The 26,461-nt window shown below is 40.1% G+C and overlaps 1 protein-coding gene across 3 annotated transcripts in view; it reads left to right on the top strand.

Annotated features, from left to right (window-relative positions):
- Nucleotides 1-16,883: 16,883 nt before the first annotated feature.
- Nucleotides 16,884-26,461, top strand: part of gnao1a (guanine nucleotide binding protein (G protein), alpha activating activity polypeptide O, a) — a 91,214-nt gene continuing 81,636 nt past the window's right edge. Inside the window, exons 1-2 of one of the 3 annotated variants that reach the window (XM_053623184.1) lie at nucleotides 16,884-17,431; nucleotides 17,668-17,710. In XM_053623184.1, coding sequence (XP_053479159.1) covers nucleotides 17,314-17,431; nucleotides 17,668-17,710 — 161 coding nt within the window. In that variant the 5' untranslated portion in view covers nucleotides 16,884-17,313. The remainder of the gene's footprint in view (nucleotides 17,432-17,667; nucleotides 17,711-26,461) is intronic. The other 2 variants (XM_053623183.1, XM_053623182.1) reach the window with 2 other exon arrangements.

Genomic DNA, 26,461 nt, shown 5'->3' on the forward strand with positions numbered 1-26,461 from the left:
CTGTATGCCCTCTCTCCCAAGCTGAACATAGAGCCATGGAGGAATATATTAAGGAGGCACTCCAACAGGGATACATTAGACCTTCCATGTCCCCCGCATCCGCCGGATTCTTCTTTGTTGAGAAAAAAGGAGAGGGCCTACAACCTTGTATCGATTACTGGGGCCTAAACCAAGTTTCAGTCAAATACCGGTATCCCCTGCCCCTAGCACCTGCAGCCCTTGAACAGCTAAGATCCACGACCATTTTTACGAAGCTGGACCTGCGTAATGCATACAACCTGTTCCGCATCCGGGAGGGGGATGAGTGGATGATGGCATTTAGCACCACCTCCGGGCACTACGAGTACTTGGTCATGCCTTATGGGCTCACTAACGCCCCCTTGGTGTTCCAGTGTCTAATTAATGATGTCCTGAGAGACATGTTGGGGAGGAGCGTCATTACATACATCAATGACATCCTGGTGTATTCTGCGTCCCTAGAGGAGCATATCAGCCACGTCTGGCAGGTGTTGCGCCGCCTCCTGCAACATCAGCTTTAAGTAAAGGCCGAAAAGTGTGAATTCCACCAACACACGATCTCCTTCCTGGGATATGTCATCAGCCAGAAGGGGGTCACCATGGACCAATGTAAGGTTCAAGCGGTGGTAGAATGGCCCATGCCCCGAACCGTCAAGGAGTTGCAACGGTTCCTTGGCTTCGCAAACTTTTACCGACGGTTCATTCGAGGTTTCAGTACCATAGCACACCCCCTGATGTCCCTCCTACATAGCAAGCCAAGGCAGCTCATTTAGACCCCAGCCGCCCAGGAGGCACTGGACAAGCTCAAGAGGGCCTTCACCACAGCCCCCATCCTCAGGCACCCTGATCCCTCCAGACCCTTTGTTGTGGAGGTTGATGCCTCGGAAGCAGGGGTAGGGGACATTCTCTCACAGAGGCTCGGAGATAAACCCAAACTCCACCCCGTGGTGTTCTTCTCCCGCAAGTTATCTTCAGCAAAACACAATTATGATGTGGGGAACCGAGAGCTCCTGGCAGTCAAACTGGCCCTGGAGGAGTGGAGGCACTGGCTGGAGGGTGCCACGCACCCGTTTGTTATCTATACCAACCATAAGATCCTCGAGTATCTGAGGATGGCCAAACATCTCACGCCTCGCCAGGCCCGCTGGTCCCTGTTCTTCTCCAGGTTCCAGTTTACCTTGTCATATAGGCCAGGAGCGAAGAACACTAAGGCCGACGCCCTGTCACGAATCCACTGCCTCAAAAGCCGAGCGGACCACGGAGATTATATCCTGCCCCCTCCTGCATTGTCAGCGTCATTGAGTGGACTTTGGACCAGGCCCTAGCAAGCCTCCCCAGGTCGCAAATCCCGGCAGCATGCCCACCCGGCAATTAATTTGTCCCGAAGCGACACCGACTGGAGCTCACCACCTGGGCCCACACGGCACTAGCGACGGGGATACATCGCACCTACTGATTATTGGCCGAGAAGTACTGGTGGCTCAATATGTCTAGGGAGGTACAACGCATAGTGTCCTCGTGCTCTACATGCACCCAGGCTAAAGTATCGCGTACACTGCCAGCCAGTAAGCTTTAGCCCTTACCCATCCCGGCACGCCCATGGTCCCACCTGGCCCTAGACTTCATCACCGACTTGCCGGAGTCGCAGGGGAACACCACGAGCCTAGTGATCATTGATTGCTTTTCAAAGTCCCTGCGCCTCATCCCACTGCCCACCATCCCATCTGCCTTTGCCAGGGCCGAGCTGCTATTCCAACATGTGTTCAGGTACTTCGGGATCCCGGAAGAGATCGTGAGTGATAGGGGTCCACAATTCATGTCAAGTGTCTGGGCCAGCTTCATGGAGAAGATGGGCATCACCGTTAGCCCTACCTCAGGTTACCACCCCCAGGCTAACGGACAGGTAGAGCGGGCAAACCAAGAACTCGTGCCTACAGTTCCCAGAGTGCAGTGCGAACTACAAACATGGCCGACGAGGACTACACTTCCCAGACACACACACGCTCACATTCTCCGGAATTCTGATTGCGGACACCTGCACTCAATCACATACACACACACACATTCACAAACACAGTATTTAAGAGGTCATACCCTTCTTCATCTCCCCCCACTGGCTTCCTGTAGCAGCCTGCATCAAATTCAAGGCCTTGATGCTCACATGCAAGACCTTGTCTGGAACAGCACGTTACCTCATACCTGCGATCAGTTAATGACTGACGCCTGGTAGTGCCTACTCAGCGAGGCATGAGGTAACTTTCCAGAACCTTCAAACTGACTGTCCCTCAATGTTGGAATAAACTTCCAAGCTCAATTTGGACAGCAGAATCTGTCACTATCTTCATAAAATGGATAAGACCCACCTTTTCCGTGAACACTTATCTAACCCATAACTTGCCTCTCACTCTTCTTATATATATATATATAAAAAAAAAAACATTCTGCATTTACACTGGCTCTTACACTTCTACTCTGCATACTTTGCTTCTCTAGAACTCAATTAAAAAACTTGAATGGTAGCACTACTTGTTCTCCACTTGATATATCGCTTTGCTTATATTTCCTCATTTGTAAGTCGCTTTGGATAAAATCATCTGCTAAATGAATAAATGTAATTGTAAATATAGGCTATGTTTTCACCTAGTTGACCCCCTCCTCAGTGATATGCTCTCTGGCCACTGTATGTTTCGGGTCATTGTCTGTAATCACACAGAAACATTAGATAACACAATCAATTCCGCTAATATAATTTAAATAACAATAATAATAATAGAAAAGGAACTGCTCATTGTGGTCAGTTGAGTAGTCCATTAACTTTTTACTGTGGAAGAAGCAATGAGGTCCTTTGAAGTGTGGCCGTATGTATGGCGCCAAATGAGAGTTTATGATGCATTCTAGGGAAAAATTCACAGTCCAAATTTCCTGAGCATAAATCAGAGATGCAGTTGTAAATGAATAAAATTACAATCATTGGCAGGGAATGTTTCAGCGTTGCTGTATTCGGTTGCACCTTCGAAGCCTTTGAAGACAACTAGTGGTCCTGCTCCATGACGGGACATGGCCCCCCAAACATGAAGCTTAATAAGATGCTTAGCTTTTGGGTTTCACAAAGTGCCGACCTTTTTTCTTAGAGCACATCAAAGCAAAGCACTCCAATGCCATCGTTGATTCATCAGAGATTACGCTGTCAAAGGTCTCTTTGCCAGCCATCCATTGCTGAACTTGGGTAAGATGCAGGGCCTTGTTGTTGTCACTGATCATAGCGTCTATCCTACAAGATAAAAGATTTTAGTATTTGTAAACACAGAAATTAAATCTATAAGCTGCATTGCACAGTAACGTTCTGCTCACTGGGCTTTGTCATATGTCTACCCAAGTTGATTTATGGTGCTGGTTGAGACTTGCAATTGCAATCGGGACTGAACTCACTCTGAATATTTCTAGCAGACTGCTCATCATCCTCATTCATTAGATCATCAAGAGCTTTAACAAACAATGGTATCTTGATCTTGAAGAAAATGCTGACACAGAAACTGATGTCTGACATTTCTAGGTCTTGGTGGAAAAAAACCCCTCTGCCAGCACAAGACAAAATATACTTACAGTATGTTAAAAACACTGATAACTGCTGATATCAACACTGTTTATAATGTTAAAAAATGCTCAATAAAACACCAACATAAGTCATCAAACACATTCATAATAATATAAACTTTCATAAACAATAAACGCCTATACCTACAGTACATAAGAGTGGCGCATGCCACATTACTCAGTCCCTCCAGGATTTCGGGTTCACAACAAAACTCTGTGAAATCCTGTATGGACTGATTATTAATTCTATATTATTAATAAAACTAAAGGGTACCTGTACCATTTCAGTGAAGCGAAAATGAACACCACAAATGGTGGCAGGATGAGGAACACAAAGAAGGTAAAAATTCAAAATGCCTATACAAAAAGATTAAAGATTGCAGACAATAAGCAAACATCATCTTCTGTTGTCACCATGGGACTAATGCCAATAACACCAGCTGGAAGTTGCCATCCCGAACTCCAGTTTTCTTGTCCTAATGATGTGGAGTCGGGGACGGCCGGATCAATATGGTTGCTTGCTGTTCCGTGCCATTTTACCAGAGCAGCAGTATAAAGAGTGGGTATCGACCAACAACTGGGATGGTTTGAGGGGCAAATCTGCATTGCCCATGACCCTAAGGCACTTTATATTGAAGACAGTTTTCCAGAGATTTCTCCACATGACCAACGCTGACCGAAAGTGCATCGAGTTCTTACACTCCCCAAGGAAAGCTGTTGCCCACAGGCACCTGCATTTTTAACCATCCATCCATCAATTTTCTGTACCACTTATCCTACACAGGGAGCCTGGAGCCTATTCCAGGGAACTCGGGGCATAATGCAGGGGACACTCTAGTCAGGGTGTCAAGCATCGCAGGGCACAATCACACACCAACCACCCCTCCCCCCTCTTTAAGAAATAAGAACATTTCAGGAATAAACAGAGTTTATTGTCTAAAACTCAAACTGTTATTAATGTATAAGATCAAATACAGTGCTGTGAAAAAGTATTCGCCAGATTTCTTCTTTTTTGTGTGTGTATATCTCATACTAAATTGTTCCAGAAATGAAAACAAAATCGAGATAAAATAAAGGTAACCTGAGTAAACACAAAATACAGTTTCTAAAAGATAATGTCATTTATTGAAGCAAAAAAGTTACCCAATCCCAACTGGGCCTGTGTGAAAATATATTTGTATAGTTACTAATTCCCCAAATTTATGAAACTGAATTCATAATTGGGTTCAGCTGGACTAGACACAACCAGGCCTGATTACTGCAATCAATTCAATCAATTCATCACTTAAATAGAACTTTTTCAACAGTATGAATTTGGTTAAAAGCTCTTACAGTAACACTCTATGCCAAAGTTGAAAGAAATTCCAGAAATGATGAGGAAGAAGGTGATTGAAATACATCAGTCTGGGAAGGGTTACAAAGCTATTTCAAAGAATCTGGGACTCCAAAGAACCACACTGAGCGCCATCATCTCAAAATGGACAAACCCGGCATAGTAGTGAACCTTCCCAGAAGAGGCTGACCTTCCAAAATTACTCCAAGAGCCCAGCAACTACTCATCCCGCAAGTCACAAAAGAGCCAGGGACAATATCAAAGGACCTGCAGGCCTCTCTTGCATCAATAAAGGTCACTGTTCATGACTCCACTATCAGAAAGACTCTGGACAAAAAATGGCATCCATGGAAGAGTGGTGAGGTGAAAACCACTACTAACCCAGAAGAACATTAAAGCTCATCTGACTTTTGCCACCTTGATGACCCTCAAACCTGGCAGTGTGATGGTGTGGGGATGCTTTGCTGCTGCAGGGTCTGGGCTACTTGCAATAATTGAGGGAAACATGAATTATACTGGAGAATATCTGGTCTTCAGTCCGTAAACTGAAACTCAATCACAACTGGATTATTCAGCAAGATAATGATCTACAGAATAGGAGTAAATCCTGGTTCTAGAAGTAAATGAAAGACTGATATCCAGTTATCAGAAGCATTTGGTTGCAGTTATTGCTGCTAAAGGTGGCACAACCAGATTTTAAGGGACCAATTAGTTTTTCCCATTGGTGATAGGTGTTGGATAACTTTTGTTATCCCTGTATTTTGTGTAAAACCCTGTAGCGTGTGTTTACTCAGGTTGCCTTTGTTTTATGTTGTATTTCGCTTCGATCTAAAACTATTTAGTATGAGATATACACAAAACCAGAAAAAATCAGGATGGGGGAAATACTTTTACACAGCACTGTCCATTGCCAAGCATAAAAAGTCACATGTAATATTTTGTTTAGAGAAAAATTTAAGAATAATTGAAATCCACTCATTTCTCAATTCCATGACAACCAAACACTTGGGTTTCTGCAAAACCAATTTTTTTCCTCTTGTGTGATAGCAGCAGTAATGGGATTCTTTAATACAGAAAATATAATTTGTTTACACACAAGCCACATGAATTTAAAACCAGATTTTTAAGGTCTTTAAAAAAAGCATAATTTTAACATTATTTATAACATTCTAAACATTTTTAATGTTTTGCTGTGTTCACTGTGGTCATCAGCAGTGCAGGCAACATTCTTTCTCATGCAGACATGCACAGAGCTCACGTGCTGCACTTCTCGGCTGCTCTCGAATCTGGTGAAATCACAGAACAAAAATGCAAACAAATGCGCCCCCACACTGATACACATGCATTGATGTACGGCTCTAATTTTGGTTTAATAAAAACAAAATCTTTACAAGTGGCACATCCCTTTGTTTTTCCGAACAAGATTCACGTGTAGGCCTGTATTTGTGTGTGCTGTGGTGGCGGCGGTCCCTGTGGCGGTAAGGGACATTTTGGTTGCTGACCTACTGTATTTGGTAGTAGAATGAACTTTGCCTAGAAAACCAAACAGCTGGCTTTCTTCAAATGATGACTTAAGACCTACCTCTTCCTGAATTACTTAAATTAGGACTTTGTTATTACAAATTCTTGACTTTTTGTTGTTTTTCACACTATACTAACCTCCTAAATACCGCCAATGACGTTGTATTTTTTAAAATGTAGTATCATCAGTACTGTAGTATTGTATTGTATGTGTGTCAGTTAATACTATTTTCACTAAAACAACACATCTCACTGTTCGTACTTCATATAACCTAAATTCTTTACCTTAATCTTTAAAGATTTCCTGTTTACTAGTAAGCGAGCTAACATTACGCTAAACGCTGTGTGTAAATACTAAAATTAGCCAAAGTGAGCTAACGTTATGATAACTGCTATATGTAAATAATAAAATTACCCGTGTTTGATAGTAAGGGAGCTAACATTCCCAATTTTATGATTTTTTTTGGAAGTTCATTTCTAAATTCATTTTTAGTACTCTGAGGACAATTTCCATTTGCATTATTTCATTGCTCTAGGGAACAACAGATGAATTATGTGACACATTGAATTAGTTGCTTGCCGAATGTATGATTGTTCTTGAGTTTGTCCAATAGCCAGTTATTTATTCTCATTAATAAAGTATTCAGAGGGAAATCCAGTTTGTCTGTTTTCATTTATATCTGTGTAATTCTGTAAATATGGTTCATTTTGTAGATTTGAATTATGAATGAACACAATATTGCATGGTATCATGATACTACTCGGTATTGTGACACTTCAGCTGGTATAGTATCATAAGATATGTTTATAGTATCGTGACAACCCTAATGTAAATTTGTGTCCTTAGGAATTCCAAAATATCTGAAGACATTGAAACATTAATTCTGTAATTTCAAATGCTATGGCTGTTCATATGCATAGATGTTGGGGAACAGGCAGAGGATGATTAGGGTACTGATGTATAGGGAGTGGAATCTCAACAGAAGAATAAGTGTCCCCTCAAAATCCACTTACAAAGAGTGTTCTTTTTCTGTGGGGGTGAGTTGAGAATCTCCAATCGGCATGGGTTCCAGGTTCTCATCATGGTGAGGCAGGTTAGGCAGTGAAGCACTTTATCTCCACTCCTTTAACAGTTTGTCCAAACAAATAGCTAAGTATATCAGGTTATTGAGACCTGAGTGGCTACTGAAAAAGGGCGACTAAGTGAAGACAATGAAGATGAAGAAGGGGAGTTAGTTGTTGTAATCGGCAAGATAGCTCATCTAACATAATGTGGATGGCAGCTAGCTGTTGTTATATCCTGACTCTTGGGCAGACTGAGTGAGGAGATTTAATCTCCATAGGGTTTTAACGGAAATACAAGTTAATTAACAAGTTTAAGATCAAGTAGACAACCCAAGAGAGTGAAGCACACAGAGATTACACTAGTTTAGGAAAAACCTGGAAACTATATATAATAAAGTAAAAACCAGAAAATCAAACAAATCAAAAGGCTCAGAATCTTTACTGGCAGAGATTAAAAGTGAGACTTCACACTAAACAGGAAAATGTCTGGTTTATTTAAATGGATTAGTGGGATTGCAAACAGATGTATGAAGTCCCACAAGTGAGCACATAGCCAGCATTAACTTTTTCAGCAATTTGTGCCATAGTAGCTCTTCTACGGGATCATATTACAAACAAAGGCTTCTCAGGTAAGTATTAAATAAATTTCAGTTAGCGTGTTCAATACTTTTTTCCTGTGTCATTTCACTTTATTACACATAACATTATTTATGGACCTTAATGTTGTGAATTCTTTATATTTCCAGATTTCTTGAGTTAATACTGATGTCTGGTGAACATTTCATGTGAATAGCCTCATTGGAAATATATTTACTGAAAAAAATGTTGATGCGTCCAATACTTATTTCCTCCACTGTAAACCCCACCCCTTGACAGGTGCCATTGTAACGAGATAATCAATGTTATTCACTTCAATGGTTTTAATGTTAGGGCTGATCGGTGTATATGTGACGTGCTATGTCAGCCAAATGATGGATAAATCATTTAGGTTTGTTTACTTCTTTATCAAGATCAATATTCTTTCTCTTCTACTTATTATTATTATTATGCAGTTGCAGCTAAAGGAATCCTTAGCACCAGCACTTTCCACATTCATGTGTGCACTAGGGGGTACCTAGATATTCATAGTACATGTATATACGTTAATAGTGTTTCTGACACTAATAATAATAATTCAATAATGTGAAATATTACATCAATTTACCTGTATTCAATATTTTTACTTGCTAAGATATCATTTTTGCAGTGTAGTATTCTTTATTTACACATGACCAGCACTACAATAGTGGCATAGCCATCCACTTTTTCTGTACATAGTATAATTGATAAAACATCTAAATATAAATATAAAAAAAAACAATAAAAAGTATAAAAGATAAAAGAATAGAAGAGTTTAGAGAACAGACACAATGGACAATATCCTTGGTTACATTTTGGATAAACCAAATCTGCTACATGAATTTAAAATGCATTCAGTATGTATTTTCAGCCTATGCAGTCTTGACTCACAGTGTATATACTCACCACATATGCCTTGATAATTGTATAATCAAGGCATATGATTCTTCTTCATGATACTTCATCATGTAGTGCAAGGCATGCTGAGAGATTAATTATTACTCAGCTTGTAAAGGAGCTACCAGTATGTTTACATGTCTCTGGCTTAATTATAAAACACCAAATTCCTTCAGCCTGCACATATGAAGCACACACGAAATTTGTCTAAGGACAAAGACTTTTTCCCCCATTAGTCTGTATTCTGGACAGTCCAGAATGTTTTGTGTGTGCAATCAACACTTGCATGAATGGCAGAAAGATCGAAGACAGGCCTAAGTTTCTCTCTTTATGTAGGTAAACATACACCATACGTATATGTACATATGTAATTACTCCTTGGTGGATTTCTGGGGCTGGTTTTTAACTTTCCTTGCTTGCAGCCACACTCAAACTATCACCTATGAACTGAAATAATGTACAAGAGTGCGAAAGCCTGTTAATGTAGCCTGTGACTTGTGAACATAGCAGAGGAGTGTGAATTAAATCCTGCCACGAGTTGTTGTATACACCTCTCTTTCTGCATCCATTTTATGCTTGTTTGTCCATCTCTCTCATGTCACAGACTTGCTGCATTGCTGAAAGGGACAGAATGTGTCCGCTGTGTCCAGCAATATATATTACCCAATACTGGCTAAAGGAATTGAAAAGAGTTGGAAAAAAAAGAAAAAGTAGCCAAACCGTTTGCTATTTTGCTCTAGGGAAAACATAAGGGAAAACTAGGAATTGGAAACTTTGGAAAATTAGTTTTCCTAGGTTTCCTAAACAAATCGGTACTATTACCCAACTGAATAAGAGACTGAATGTAATGATGATCAGTTTATTTTCTCTGCTTGAGATCTCTGTTAATGCTCTGACAAAGAACAGTGTAGCATGAAAAGTATTACAGAAGTGTGTGTGGACCTTAGCCAAGAACACTCTATGGCTATCAGTTTGCATTTTAATGTTCCAACAAAAGAAGATGAGTGAATGACAGGTAGCAGGGAGAGAAGGACAATGAAAAGAAGCTTTTTAATATAATCTCCTATAATACATACATTTAATTTATCTATCTATCTATCTATCAATCATCTATCTATCTATCTATATATCTATATATATATATATATATATATATATAAACATACCTGCATTACGTTGTTTAAGATACCCTATTCAGTCCAGTGCTGACAACAGAGGAAGTCACCATGAAATCATAGAAATGTTTTGGATATCCTCTTTGGTTCTGTTATTACTGTAAGCTGACCACATGATGTGGCAAGTACCTGGGTCTAAAATTTCGTTGCACAACTGCTCATGTATTCAATAAGAAGACTGACTAGGTCTCCAAAATCTGTCCTACAAAGTCCACCCTAATTTCAGGAATAGTAATAATGAGGGTGCTGGAGCTGACACTGACAGCTAAGAAGAATCAAATGACGGCAATTGCAGAGGTGATCTTGATGAAAGTGATCTTGAAAGATCTTACTGTCTTTCCTTCTGCCACATCATTGTATACACTCCACTCTCTCAGCCACCACACCCTGGCAGTCATTAAGGCCAGATCACTGCAAGCAAGACATTACATCTAATCACGTGCATTCTCTAGTGAACTGAAAAGAAATTAGAGAGGAGAGTGAGACAGAATCATTGCTGCCCTTGTCAGCAACAGAGGCTTGAACAATCTAGTGTCCCTTTTTCTGATCAGCCCCTGCCATCTGCTAGGCTGGGTGTCTAATTGGCATACTAACTAGGTCTCTTTTTCTCATTGTTTGTTTTTACTGACTCTTTTATATGCTTGATGGTCCATTTTATCTTGCATCTATATATTTGTTATGCCCTGCTACTTTTTAAAATATTTTTTAAATTTTTTTTTAAATATAAGCAAAGAAAGTTGTGAAAAAATTGTCTTTTTGTTTAACCTTTTGTAAAAAATAAAATAAAATAAATAATCACTAAAATACTCTGCACTCATGGATATCAAACAACTGCAAACAAAAAACACGTTTATAAAAAAATATTTGTTAAATATAGGTGTGTAACAATTTTTGGCACCCTTTTAGTCAATACTTTGTGCTACCTCCCTTTGCCAAGATAACAGCTCTGAGTCTTCTCCTATAATGCCTGATGAGGTTGGAGATACATGGCAAGGGATCTGAGACCATTCCTCCATACAGAATCTCTCCAGATACTTCAAATTTCAAATTCCACACTGGTAGACTCTCCTCTTCAGTTCACCCCACAGGTTTTCTATGGGTTTCAAGTCAGGGGACTGGGATGACCATGGCAGGACCTTGATTTTGTGGTCCGTAAACCATTTTTGTGTTGATTTTGATGTATGTTTTGGATCATTGTCCTGCTAGAAGATCCAACCACGGCCCATTTTAAGCTTTCTGACAGAGGCAGTCAGGTTTTCATTTAATATCTGTTGATATTTGATGGGGTCCATGATAATGTGTATCCTAACAAAATGTCCAGGTCCTCTTGCAGAAAAACAGCCCCAAAACATTAAAGAGCCACCACCATATTTAACCGTAGGCATGAGGTACTTTTCCATATGGCTACCACTCTGTGTGCACCAAAACCACCTCTGGTGTTTATTGCCAAAAAGCTCTATTTTGGTTTCATCTGACAATATAGCACCCGATCCCATTTGAAGTTCCAGTAGTGTCTGGCAAACTGAAGATGCTTGAGTTTGTCTTTGGATGAGAGTAGAGGCTTTTTCTTGAAACCCTTCCAAACAACTTGTGGTGACTTAGGTTTCTTCTGATTGTAGTTTTGGAGACTTTCTGATCCCAAGATGCAACTAACTGCAATTCTCCAGCTGTGATCCTTGGAGATTTTTGGCCACTCGAACCATCCTCTTCACAGTGCGTTGAAACAATATAGACACACATCCTCTTTCAGGTTGATTCATAACATTTCCAGTTGACTGGAACTTCTTAATTATTGCTCTTATGGGCATCAATGCTTTTGCTATTTCCTTATACCCACTTCCCATTTTGTGAAGCTCAGCAACCTTTTGCTGCACATCACAGCTATGTTCCTTGGTCTTTCCCATTGTCATAAATGACTAAAGTGTTACCTCATACTTATACCTCTGTGAAACATTAAGTCATTGTCGAACAATTACCTGTTCCTAATCACCCAGGTGTACTAAAATGGTTTATTTTAAATATCAATGGGAATATACTTCATATATATTTTTCTCATATGAATACATAGGGGTGCCAATAATTGTTGCACACATATATTTAACAGAGATATTTTTTGATAAACCTGTGTTGCATTTGCAATTGTAAAAAAAGAGCAGAGTTTTTCTGTGAATTTTTTAAACAAAATATCAAAAGGTTAAACAAGAAAGACAATTTTTCACAGCCTTCTTTGCTCATATTTACCAAGGGTGCCAATATTAGTAGAGGGCACTGTATGTGTAACATTAGTGTAACATTAATGCCAATGAGTGTGCAATTACTTTCAGCATTTGCATCATATCAAACTAATGTTTTGTGTAAAGTGCTTTGAGGAAAGCCTGAACCTGCATACACTTAGTCCCACGTCAGCAAATTAGACCCATCTTAATTTGGTGTGCTATTCATGTGAGTAATTTTGCAAAGTAGTAAATGTCTTGGCACACAGAAATGAATATGCATCTAAAACAATGAAAATGCACTGAGGTGTAAAGGACTTCTCTATCTAGGTCACCCATGAATTTTAATTTACAACTGGTAGTGTGAGTCATGCCCTTCTCTTGACCTTTTGACCACTGGTGGTTCCTGACTAGTTACAGTGGGGTCCATAAGTATTTGGACAGTGACACAATTTTTGTAATTTTGCCTCTGTACACCACCACAATGGATTTGAAATGAAGCAATCAAGATGTGATTGAAGTATAGACTTTCAGCTTTAATTCAAGGGGCTTAACAAAAACATTGCATTAGCTATGTAGGTATTACAGTCATTTTACCGTGTTTTTTAATGCTTGGATGCAAATTCTTTGCAGTCACTGACGACATGAAATCTGGAACTCATGGACATGACCAAATGCTGAGTTTCCTTCCTTGAGATGCTTTGCCAGGCCTTTACTGCAGCCGCCTTCAGTTGTTGCTTGTTTGTGGGCCTTTCTGCCTTCAGTTTTGTCTTCAGTAAGTGAAAAGCATGCTCAGTTGGGTTGAGATCAGATGACTTACTCTGCCATTTAAGACTATTCCATTTCTTTGCCTTTATAAGCTATTGGGTGGCTTTCACAGTATGTTTTGGGTCATTATCCATCTGTACTGTGAAGCGCATTTCTGTACATTTCACTGATTCTGAGCAGAAAGTATAGCTTTATACACTTCAGAATTCATCCTGCTACTTCTATCATCAGTCACATCATAAAAAACACCAGTGACCCAGTTCCACTGGCAGCCATACATGCCCATGCCATAACACTTCCTCCACATGTTTGACACATGATGTGGTGTAATTTGGATCATGAGCACATCCTTTCCTTCTCCATACTTTTCTATTCCCATCCTTCTGGTACAAGAACCTTTTTTCATCTGTCCAAAGAATTTTGTTCCAGAACTGGGTAGGCTGTTTTTGTTTTTTAGATGTTTTCTAGCAAAGTCTGGTCTGGTCTAATCTGGTCTTTCTGTTCAAGCATCTTAGAGGCAAACCCTCTGAATTCATATTCATGAACGTGTCTCTAGATTGTGGACTTTGACAATGATACGCCTACCTCATCGAGTGTTCTTGACTTGGCTAGATGTTGTGAAGGGGTTTTTCTTCAGCAAGGTAATTATTTTGCGATCATCCACTTTAGTTGTTTTCCGTAGCCTTCCAGGCATTTTGGTGTTGCTGGAGCTCGCCAATTCATTCCTTCTTTTTAAGAATGTTCAAATTGTTGATTTGACCACTCCTAAAGTTCTGTTTTGTTTTTCCAACCTAAGGCCGCGGTCACACTAGGCTTTAAGTATTTTTTTGTCGGATGCTGCTGCGAATATGGGCGGGAACAGGATATGACATCATCCTTCAAATATTTCGCTGCTTCACACATAAGTTGTTTTTATAATCTTTCAAAGCTGTGTTGTAAAGTACAGAATAGCTTCTTACCGCTAAAATTAGTGCTTCCATTTTTTATTTCTTTTTTTTTTTTACTGAAAAGGTCAACCAGTGTCGTTGCGATCATCTATTGGTCAGACATCTTCACGTGATACGATTATGGAGGTCAGAGTTCACCAAATGTGAACTTTCATCATGCAGCATAGTACGAAAATTCTATGCATGAGTTTTGCGTTTCCGGTCTGCTGCTTTCGGATGTGTTTGAATGGGAGTCAATGGAGCGCTAAAGCCTAGTGTGACCGTGGCTTAATGATGGCTTCCTTCACTTGCATCGAAACCTCTTTGAATCCACATATTCAAATCTGTGGCAGTAGTGGCTTAGCGGTTACGGCTCTGAGTTACTGATCGGAAGGTCGAGGGTTCAAGCTGCCACTGTTGGGCCCTTGAGCAAGGCCCTTAATCTTCTCTGCTCCAGGGGCACCGTATAATGGCTGACCCTGCACTCTGACCCAACTTCCGAACATGTTGGGGTATGTGAAGAAAAGAATTTCACTGTGCTGTAACGCATATGTGATTAATAAAGACTCATTGTATTGAAAGTTCCCATGATGAACAGTAATCAAATGCAAATTTCACACTTGGAATCAACTCCAGACATTTTATCTCCTTCATTTGTCATGGAATAATATGAAAACAGACCACATCTGGCCATAAAACTGTATTAAAGCTGAAAGTCTACACTTCAATAACATCTTGATTGCTTCATTTCAAATCCATTGAGGTGGTGTACAGAAACAAAATTACGAAAATCGTGTCACTGTCCAAATACTTATGGACCAGACTGTAACGTGCTACATTACCAAACTGCTAACGTGTTACAATAGTCAGTTCATTATTCAAAAATGTGGCCACATACACAGCAAAATAAGCCTGATCCATTGCATCAACTGCAATGCATTGTACATTATTAAAATAACAAATGACTATTACAGTCCTAAATATAGATTTACAGAAAGAGATCAATATTACCATTTAAAAATGCAGAAATATGAATCAGAATCAGAGACTGAAATCTTCGTGTTTTGTCACAGTTCCTGAAACGACTTTTCAGACATCACTGTAAATGTAAATGCTACACAATAACAACTGCCAGAATAACAAAATTGTTTTAACACTGGGGATCTTTTTTCTAACTACAGCTTTGCTTTCAAAATATTTATGCAGTAATACATTACTGGAAGTCACCTGTGGTTATTAAGCAGTTTGCTACATGTTGTGGGCATTTCCAATACAGTATAAGCTACTTTCAGCTATTGGTTTCAGCTGCTGTTCTGCTGTGAGATATTTCTGCACTTGAGTTTTCCCAGCCTATCTGTGACAGGCTGACAAATTCCCAAAATTTGTCCCAACGTGGTAAGACTCACTTCAGGCTAAAAAATCAATACCTGCTACAGACTGTTGTTGCCTTTTCAGCTTCAGTTCAGACCTTGGGTTATAAACATAAACTATTAAACTAACATTGTATAACATTACAGGCTACTATGTGAGAAATACACATTAGCCTGTAATGGTATACAAATGTGCACAGGATCGAGTAATTGCACGTGTAAGAACGGTACCCAAAAATGGTTTAGATCCATAATCATGGGCATTATCTGTGAAAACACAAGCTGAAACTGACTGGTGTAATGGAGTGTGGGTGTATTCAATCAGCTCTCTCCAGTCTCGCTTTGCTCTCTGGCCTTTCCATATCTAACACTCCCACCAGGATTGTAAGATTTTAGGCTGTGAGAGCTAACTTTTTCCTGACATCTGCTTTAGGCAGCCAAGATTAATCACCTACATTCTACCAACAAAGGCTTTATGGAAACAAATCATTATGGAGTGTTTCAATCACTTATCCTGATTACACACACAAAAAAATATATTTTAATTTATTTTGAATATAATAAATTATTACCACCACTCCATGATTATTTTACATGCCTACCTCAGTTTACCCTTCTGTGACATTATTGATTTTTTTCACTTACTCCTACAAAATCTAGAATTATTATTATTACTAACTTGATACTGTGCCACACAGAAATAAAGTGACTTGCTTCAGAAAAGCGTGAAAATCTAGTAAGACATCTGGTGTTTTGATGTGAAATTCAGTGTCAGCACACAGAAAGGTCCAGTTTAACTATGTCATGATTCAGTTTCCCTACATTATCAGCAGTTGTTCTAACTGACTGTGCAACAGGAAGTCAAGTCCCTTCATCTAAGGTTTTTTTTTAGCTGCTAACTGCCTGGCTCCATCACATTTTGCAGCTTCCTCCTGCTGTAATACAAACCCTGCTCGTCATATTTAAAAGCCACTGACACTTGTTTTGTTTCCATACGAGATCACTTGACGAAGATGGTCAGCTGTCGAATTTAAGCAACCAAAAAAGTGACAAAAGCGATTTTTGTCATTTCTGGTTCTTGCATATTGATGTTGCGGGGGATCAACGCGAGGCAATCGACCACACCTTGCTCTTACTCTGGGAACTTACGGCCTGTCAGTGAGCACACATCATTTTCGTTCTCTCGGTGTTATCAAGTGGAACATAACACAGTGGCTTACTCGTTTGCATTAGGAAAACAGGATTCTGTCTGCACGTCCGCTGTGTCATAAATCCAGTTTGTAGGCTGCTTAACGCGCGCGCGCGACCACACCAGCAAACTCGCTCGCGCCCTCCGGCGCATGACGTCAGCGCGCTCGCGAGAGAGCGGAGAAAGCAGGCGACGCGCGCGCGCTCTCTACGACGCCGAGCCTCCATTTGTGAGCAAGCAGAACGATGAGAGCTCTCGCTCCTGTTGCCGCCGCCCAGTAACGAGAAACACTGAGAACCCGGAGAGTTCCTCGTTTACCAGACAAACCCAGGACCGTACCGAAATCTCGGAGACAAACCCCAGAGAGACGGACACAAGCTCTCGTTTAGGAGTCGTTATCTTACACCGTCGCTCGCGGGATTTAATGCTCTAGCTGTAGTCGCCGAGAGAGGGAGAGAGAGAGAGAGAGAGAGAGAGAGAGAGAGAGAGAGACAGACAGAGAGAGCCTAGGAGAAGGACAGGGAAGAAGAGGTATCTTTTCGAAGGGGGAAAAACGGATTGCTCGCTATTTCCGCCGCACCTTTTCACTGTTTTGGAGCAGACGAAGAGCCGAGGTTGGTCTAGTCATGGGATGTACACTGAGCGCAGAGGAGAGAGCGGCTTTGGACAGGAGCAAAGCGATCGAGAAGAACCTGAAGGAGGACGGAATCACTGCGGCCAAGGATGTGAAACTGCTCCTGCTAGGTAATGAAAGCACCCCTTCCCTGGGAGTGGACATGATCACTAACCACCCCATCGTTTCTTCTGTAGCTCTGTAGAGGAGCCTACACAATTCTGATGGCTTATTATTATTATTATTATTATTATTGTTGTTATTATTATTATATTTATCAAAAAAATGTATAAAGCAAAGAATCGTGCTGGACTTCCATTATAGCAGAGCAGACAATCTCATTCCCTTGTGTGTCTTGTGTCTGTAGGGGCTGGCGAGTCCGGGAAAAGCACCATCGTCAAACAGATGAAGTAAGTGCCACGGTTTAAATACTATTTCTCGGGTAATGTGTACTGATCTCTCCGCGTACACACACGCACTCATTGCCCGATGGCGAGTCCTGAGGTCCGCCATTTTTTTCCCCTTCTTCTTCAAGTAGCTAAGGGGATGATGCTACACGGTAGCTGTGCCACGGTCCATTTTGACTCGCCCGATCGTTGCGGTTTTAATGATCGTGGACGTGCTGTTCAGAAATCTGGTGCTGAAAGCCCGGTTCACTGGCGTTCAGAGTGACCGTGCAACCCTTTTTTTTCAACGGCCATGACTTACTCTTTTATTTATTTATTTATTATTAATTTTTTTTAAAATGTAAAATTTATATAGGTGTATATATGTTCGTTCATTTCAGTGCCCATTAATTGTCCTTACCTATCTCTCGTCCAGTTCTGGGGTTTGATGAAATGTAGTCTATAAGCGGCGCCTTGTAGCGCTGTGATGGTCAGTGCGGCATTTGAGATGCACGTCGCGTTTCTTGTTCGTTTATTAATATTTTGTAGCTGGATGTATCCGTTATTGGGTTCCGTGTGCGTCAGTAACCCCCTGTGATTTTGATTTAGCCCTGTCATAGCAATTCGGTACTCGACATGATGCTGCAGGCTGAGGAGTGTGAGCCAGGCCCTGTAAGAGCGGGTTATAATCAGCTTTTTTTTTTTTGAGGGGAGGGGGGTGTGGGGGTGTGGGCTGGTGACAACACCCGAATTTATTCACTCAATCGTTTCTGTTTTCGAATAGCCATTACAAACAAACAAAAAAGATTTAACTAGAAGTAAGCCCTCCCTTTAAATCTTAAACGCTATATGGAGATGTGGTGGTTCTATCGCATTTTGGTTGCAGTTCCCTCCCTCCATCTCCATCTCCATCTCAGCCTTGTCATCTGCTGAACACCTTTGAGTAGACCGCTGCAATACACTGGATTATGCGCTGGCAAAATGTACCCCTTTCCATGTTTACGAGTCCGAGTAAAGCGCTTTTAACAGGTTGAATTACACGCACTGAAAGGAAACTCTTTAATGTTTTCATGTGGATGGTCAAGAGAAGCTGCTGTTATTCCAGTAGGAGCCCACGCTGTGTAAAATCGCCTATGGGTTTGAACACGATTGTGCTACCACGACACGACTGTGCTTAGGGGAGTTCACATCGTTTAGGGGAGTTGACATAACCGTGATTGTTAGTGTCTGGAGATGGGCAGCTTTAATGAATAGGCGAATTTCAGGCGCCTTGGCTGGTGGACAGCGCCCAGTAGCGCCTCGTCGTTTTCGTGCTCCTTCGACTCTCTTCGGCTATTTCCGGCTTGTCGGGTCTTTCCGTGTTCGGGATTATTGGAAAGAGCAAGAGGAGAACGCGCTGAGTAGATCTCCTCATCACTGCGTGTCAGCGAGGGTGATAGGGAGGGGTTTCCCTCCGAGATTCGGATATTTAAAAAAATGAATAAATAAAGAGGATGTGTTTTGCCAGCAGCCTGCCAAATGGGTAGACTCAGAACATGCAGGTGTTAATTCTGAATAAGATATTGATTTTTATAAATTTTTATTATTATTATTATTATTATTATTTAAAAAATCTTTCCGTAAACAAGTAAGAGCTCCCCACCCATGAAAACCAACATGGGTGAGATGAGCGATCAAATAAATAAAATCTGTGGCTTGTTAAGATTACATTAAAGATTTCTCATGGTGGCGAGTGTGTGCTTTAACAGAAAAATATGGGCAAAAAACAAACTAGTTTTGAAAGCCCAGTGGTTGTACAAGAATTATTTCAGTATGTGTGAAATGACAGCATGTTATTGTTAATGCAGTATGTGTTAAAAGCATCATATCCTGAATAATGTGATTTATCAAGTGTCATTGCTTTTATAAATCTATTGTTACTGGGTAAATGATTGCATGGAACTTGGAACTCTTTTAAATGTTGATTAAAAAAATCTAGCCCTGGAAAACTAAATGCTGGGTGTATACGTTTCTAATAAATGCTTCAATAATTGAGTAAACTGCATTAGTTGTTCTTGATGCTCATGTGAGTGTTGCTGATGTGAAACTGATAGTGATATAGAATGAGAGCTGTAATGCAGTCTCTGTGGCTCTGTTGTCTAGGGCATGTGAACTTGCAGTCAAGTTCAGAACCTGGCTTGGCTGTAAGTGACAAGCCAAGGAATGAAATATGATGAGGTGTGACTTGGTGGTTTCAGTAGGAAGCAACACTGTTCATGTGATGTGTGAATGCAACAGCGAGGCAGTCATGTTAGTAAACCCTGTGTTGCATTTCTTCAGGCAGCATGGCATCCATTTGCCTTATTAGCCCAGCATAGGGCAAGAGTGTTTAACTTGAAACTGATTGTTGCACACGCGAACACACTTCTCTTTTGGTACATTTTTACATTTCCACATAGTAATCCTTAGGGAGTTAAAACTCATTATTATACACACAGTATATTTCTTGTATTATTACCAGAGCTATCATGGGAGAATCAAATGTCAAATCATCATATTTCAGTCTCGAACCCTATCTAATATGCTATTAAGCCTTTTTCTGCTTTGTCATCTATGTGTCCTTTGCCTGTAATCTAGGCCTCGTGTATGTGTGTGTGTGTGTATAATATATATATATATATATATATATATATATATATATATATATATATATATATATATATATATATATATATATATATATATAATATATATTTTTTTTTTGTCCATTGAAAACTGAACTGTGTTGCCCATTTGGAACAGCGGACTAGAATTTCAAGTGTTTATTTTCATAAAGCAGCTTGTACCTCGTGTGTGTTTTAAACACCCGGCCCGTTGTGCTTTGGGTTAATTGAAGCAGCTCAGGCTCTGAGGAGGACCCAGGTGTTCGACTAGCATTCATTTGCACACCATTGGATATTGGGTCTCTCTATGAAGTGGAGTGGACATCAGGGTAACATGTAGAGAGCCATTTTAGTTGCTAAGGAATGAACTCTATTCATGTGCATCATCAGTTTCACAAGAAAAAGACTTTAAGTACTGTGATAAAATGTAAATCTAAAAAAACATGCCCATAAAAGCTTTACAGAACAAAAAAAAAAACCCATGAATGGTATACTGAAAACAAAACACCTTGTATTTTATGATATGGGGTTATTGTAGGTAGTGAAATAAAATCATTCGAGATCTATGTACTAATTTTATTAATCTTGGCTTTTTTTGGGCTACTTCAGTGGGATAGCATACTTTAATCGGGGAGAAACCTCTGAGAAATATTGCATTTTCCGATAATCGAAACGTATTGTTTGTACTGGCTTGTGTAATGTCGAAAAGCATTGTTAACTTAAAGGTAGATGCCTGCCACTTGTGTGACATCTGGGCAGACTGAGGCTTTAGAATGAATTAAATTGTCTTTGGAGGTCAATAGCATGACAGTTGTGGACATATGTGATGTGAAAGCACTTCTACTTGAAGACTATTCTTATGTAAGAAGGCACTGAGGAAATGAAGGCTGCACTGAAGAGCTCTACACTTTTCTATCGTAAAATGGGCTTAGTATTGTAATACTGTTATTTAACAGCAGCCGGTGGCCGAGTGTGTTAATGGTCTTGGGTAGTAAAATATTGTCCAAGTGCTGATATATTGTCATCAAGATATAGGCTAGTTTATGGCTCTGTCTTTGAAGCGAAAATTTGTCTTGTTTTCAATTACAAGTTATTGCTTAAGGTTATATTTATTTAGCTTCCCTGTACTGTCAGTAGGCTTATGCGACTCTGTTGGTTGGCTACGTATAGAAGTAATTCATATGCTAACTACAAGTTATTAGTTAGTAGACTACAAGGGCACAGTGTTGGGAGATACTCTTTAAAAAAAAAAAAGTTTTATTTATTTATTATTTTTCTTTGTAATTTTATGTTTCTGCATACACAAAGGATTCTCATTTCTCAGTCACTGTTACAATTAAATATTGATTAAATACTAGAGTTTGGAGTACACAGTATTTTAATTTCAATTCAATTTTATTTGTATAGCGCTTTTAACAAGGGGTGCCATCAGTGTGATGATAAATAAATTGGATTTAGTTGTGTATTCATTACAGTTTTCAACTGCAGCGTGTTTTGTTGAACTTATTCACTGTTCACTGATGGAGACTCGGGTGCAAACTGTATGTGACCGTTTCAGTCCTAAAGCTTATCATAGCATAACTGTTCATATGAAGTTATTTCTCTTCTAGGAAGCAGAAGAGTAGAATTTGTACTGTAGTATTGAGGTATGACTGAAGAATGTTTAGAGTGATGTGAGAAATGATGAGTGTCTGAGACGGGGTCATTTCTCATTTCCCATAACTATCTGTATCTGCTCAGGGAAGTCTGTGGAAAAATATTTACAGAAACTGCCTGCACATGTGAGGCCTGTTTTTATTTTTGCAGCTGGCCACTGTAGTTGGTTACCTTTTGCTGTTTCTGTTTCTTGTCTATGAGGAAGTGTTTTTCCCAGAAGTCAGCATGTCAGTAACCGCAGCCATGTTAACGGATAAAGTAGCACCGTAGCATGCTATGGAGCCTTGCTGCAGTAAATGCAGTCCAGTGACTGTGTTCCGTGTGTCTGTGTGTGTGTGTGTGTGCGCGTGTGTGTGTGTGCGCGTGTGTGTGCGTGCGCATGCATGGGGGTGTGTGTGTGTGAGGAGAAGAAGAAATTGTGAGTCACTGGGTAGAAACCGAGAAGGAAGCAGTTGTGTGATGAAACATCCAGTTGTTGTGAAAGGCTGGATTGCTGTCCACATAGCATTATCAAATGAACTGTACTCTAGCATGCTCTGTCTGTGTCTCTCCCTTCCTCCCCCCACCCTCTAATTTAGTGGGTTTCATGTACACCCCAGTTGACGTAATTGGATTTGATTAAGCCGAGGCAGAACAAATGCCTCTGATGTTTGGTTCCCAGACCTTTATTGCAATATCCTCAAACTGAACTTATCTTGCATGACACTCATTCCCTCTTTCTCTCTGTCTCTTTCCCTCACTCTGGAATGCGGATTAACACCGGTGACTGAACTTTGTAGAACGTGCACTTCTGACAGTTTGCATTTGTTTGTCTGTTGTGTAGTGTGTTGGAGTTTCTAATTCACTAATGTAACTAAAAAGAGGTGTGTGTGTGTGTGTGTGTGTGTGTGTGTGTGTGTGTGTGTGTGTGTGTGTGTGTGTGTGTATATATGTATGTATGTATGTATGTGCACGAGCGTGCGCACACGTGTGCATTGTCAGATCCACCTGTCTTTTTGCATTTGCTTTGCATCAGGAACAGTTTTACCCAGGGATGCAAAACATGTACAGTAACGGTGCTTCCTCAACAGTGGCACAGTGCATGGTGAATGTTGTAGATAACACGTTTATGTACACATACCACCAGTAAAAATAGCTTCCATGGTGTGGAAGTATTATAATAGCATACCGTAAAGAACATTAACATTTTACTCAGGCTGAATAAAAAAAAGAAGTATATTTAGAACTTGGAACCGTATTAATCACTGGGCTGCTGCTTCTTTATAGAATAGTAGCTAATAATATCTTGCTTTGCTTTGTTTAATAATCGCCATGTTCGATGTATATAGTTGTATCCGAGCTTTGGGTTATTTGCTATCCTTATATACAGTATACTTGTCCCTGATTTAGATTTAAACTATTTTTCAATCATGGACTGTGTGAGTTAGTTTGGGAGGAAAATGTCCCTGTTTTTCTCACTCTGCTACATTATGGGTCCATCCACCCTGTGCTTTCTCTCTGTTGGTCCACATTCTTTTGCCAATACAAGGCTCCTTTGTTTTATTAAAGTGTTTGTGTTGAGCTGATCTCAAACCAAACCCACACAATTTTTTAATTTTTTATTTGAGAAGGGCGTTTGTGTCTGTTCACTGCTTTGATTTACATCTGTGACGTGTCTAATCAACTTCAAGAGACAAATGAATCTCTTTTCGGTAGTTGCATAAAGTGGTATTCGGACTGTAAAAACGCATAAGCCGCTTTGAGAGTGTCAAACTAGCGTAAGCTAATGTAAGTACACCTTTTTGTAGTGCTTGTGTGCCACACGGTGAAGTGTAAATAACAGGTTTGCATGTGGGTGTTGACGGCACCTGTTCGCTGGTATTATGTGTGCTGCTGTAGATGTGCTGTATGGGGGTGTTTTGAAGGGCGTTAATTGCAGCCAGTTGTGATTGTGTTTTGCTACGTGTGTGTCAGTTACATTTACCTGGAGAGCGTGTGTGTAGTGGTAAATTGGACCTCGTGTCAGCTGGCTCCCAGTGGCTCGTAACCCTAGGGAAGCCTGCCTGTGTACACATACAGTGCACGCACTCACACACACACACACACACACACTAAATTATGTTCAATTGAAGCACAACTACTCTGACTACTTAACATTAAAATGGATATACACACATCCTGCACATTAGACGAACACAAGCTAAAACTGAAACATAATTACTTGACATAAAACTTTGCTACTCTAAGCCATTGTTCCGTTTAAAAATCACAAAGATGGCCAAGATGGAGCATTTCTGCTTTCTGCCACTTCACTTCCACTTCTCTATTTTTGCAAGCTAAACCCCCCACCCAGTCAGCTCCACTAAGTTAGAGTAATCACAAATGCTCCAGCATAAAAAAAAGTGTGCAGCGTTACAGGAAACGGTGTGTAAATGGTAGACAGAGGATAAATAAAAGGAGACGATACCTGCTGCTCAAGCAGCTTGCACAGGCTTTTGGGTTAGTGCTGAGGATGTGCCATCTCAGCCCATTTATCTTCTCTCCTACTTGCACTGTATATCCGCTCTCTACTTCCATCTTTACTACCCCCGTCCTCTTGCTATGTTGTCATGGAGATGAGAATGGCTGCTGTAACTGGAAGATGACATGCATGCAAAATGAGTATGGGGGAGCAGTAGATATGGTCTAATGTCAATATAGGATGATTTATATGTCCTCGTGAAAAAGCTAGCAAAGCATTTAGTAGGTTGGAAAAGCATTTTGAGGGTTAGAGGGGATCAGCAGTGGCTGATCAGCAGTGAAGTAATTAGTAAAGATCACTACATTCCCAGTAGTCAGGTGTCAAGTCAAGCAACTTAAGTAAGGAAGTAGACAACTATTATGCACTACATTTTATTCTGATCATTACTGCCAGTTATGTGGAGGAACTTTTTCTATTTCAAGTCAACACAATGGGGACGTTTCTTGTTTTGTTTTGGGGCAACTGGTAAAATTCAGTTGTATGTTTAGCAATAAAAAATTAAATACATTTTTTTTTAGCATTCTGCTTTTTAATTGTTTATAAATGGCAGAAAACGTGACAAGTCATTGTAGTTTGTTATGCTACTTTTGCCATCTAGGTTATACTGTAGCTAGTAACAATTATTTATTTATTTATTTATTTATTTATTTATTTATTTATTTATTTATTTATTTAGATGAATAGCTTCTGTTTTAAGGTACAGTATCTTGTACACCCCTACGTGTGTTTTTTGCACATCTTTGTCAGATGAAATGCTACGAACATTCTTATCTCCACTGATGCATGCAGATGATGTGTGAACAGGAAACAACCCCTTGTTTGTTAGACATCCTGTAAATACGTACTATCCGCCTGCTCTTTGGGAAAACCAACAACATTCAAGGTTTTTAGGAGCTTATTTTTCCGTCATTTTCCAAATCATAGTGTAAGCAGGCTTAAGTGTTTAAAGTGGGTATGGCTGTGTAGATGTTGGTGAGTATGATCTGTGCCAGGAGCTGAACATGTCTGGATGAGAGCAATACAGCTAACCGTTTTAGGACATAAAAGTTGTATGACAATTCACAATACATCTTTACATATATCTGTACAATTTTGAAAGCACATACTTAAAATGCCATATTCCTGGTAGCTCGGTGGTTAAAACTTTGAGCCCCTGATGAGAAGGTTGAGAGTTCCAATCAAGTTTTAGTATTTAGCTGTGTAAGAATTGTGAATATGGAAACTAACATCTAACAAGTTGTCGTGAATCTCCTTAGAAACTCAGAAATATGAATACTGAGGTTCCTGAAATAGATCCACCCAATTAATCATGTATCTGCCACCCCACCAAGAGGGTGCATGTGGGACTGATTTTAGAACATGGTCATAGTTGCCATCATTAAGAAACCTGTATGTTGTGTCAAAATGGTGTGAACTTAGCCTTCTTGATGACAGATGGACTTTCTTTGACAGTCATACCATGTGAACAGCCCGTGATCAGGATGTGTGCTGCCACTCTGGTTTGATGACCATCCAGTTTTGACCTCAGGATTAGGGAAGCTTGATAGCCTGAGTGTGTTCACAAATCCCCTGATTTAATGGTAGCTTTCTGTTTGGTCACAGGGCATCAGTCTTGGTGTTGTTGTTGGCAGGTCTGTAGTTCAAGAGATGTATGAAAACCCATTAATGCAGTGTTGTCATAGTGTAGGACTCGAGTGGCCACCAAGTAAAGGAAGGAATAGATGACAGAAACTGGCAGCAGGCTATAGTGATGCAGTATTTCAGCATCACATAATTGGCACCTGTTCAGTAAATGCAGGGATTGAAGTCATCTTTTTACCTTAATGTAGAATCCACTGACTGTAGCCAAGTTAGTGCTTAATATTCCTACTCAATATATTCTTCCAAAGATCATGTTTCTGGTCGTGATAAGTTTTATCGTGACAGGGTGACACCTTTTATTAGCAAGTTGATCACCCGGTCCCACATTCGATATGT

This window comes from Ictalurus furcatus, chromosome 4, assembly GCF_023375685.1.
Source record: "Ictalurus furcatus strain D&B chromosome 4, Billie_1.0, whole genome shotgun sequence".
Classification (NCBI taxonomy): Eukaryota; Metazoa; Chordata; class Actinopteri; order Siluriformes; family Ictaluridae; genus Ictalurus; species Ictalurus furcatus.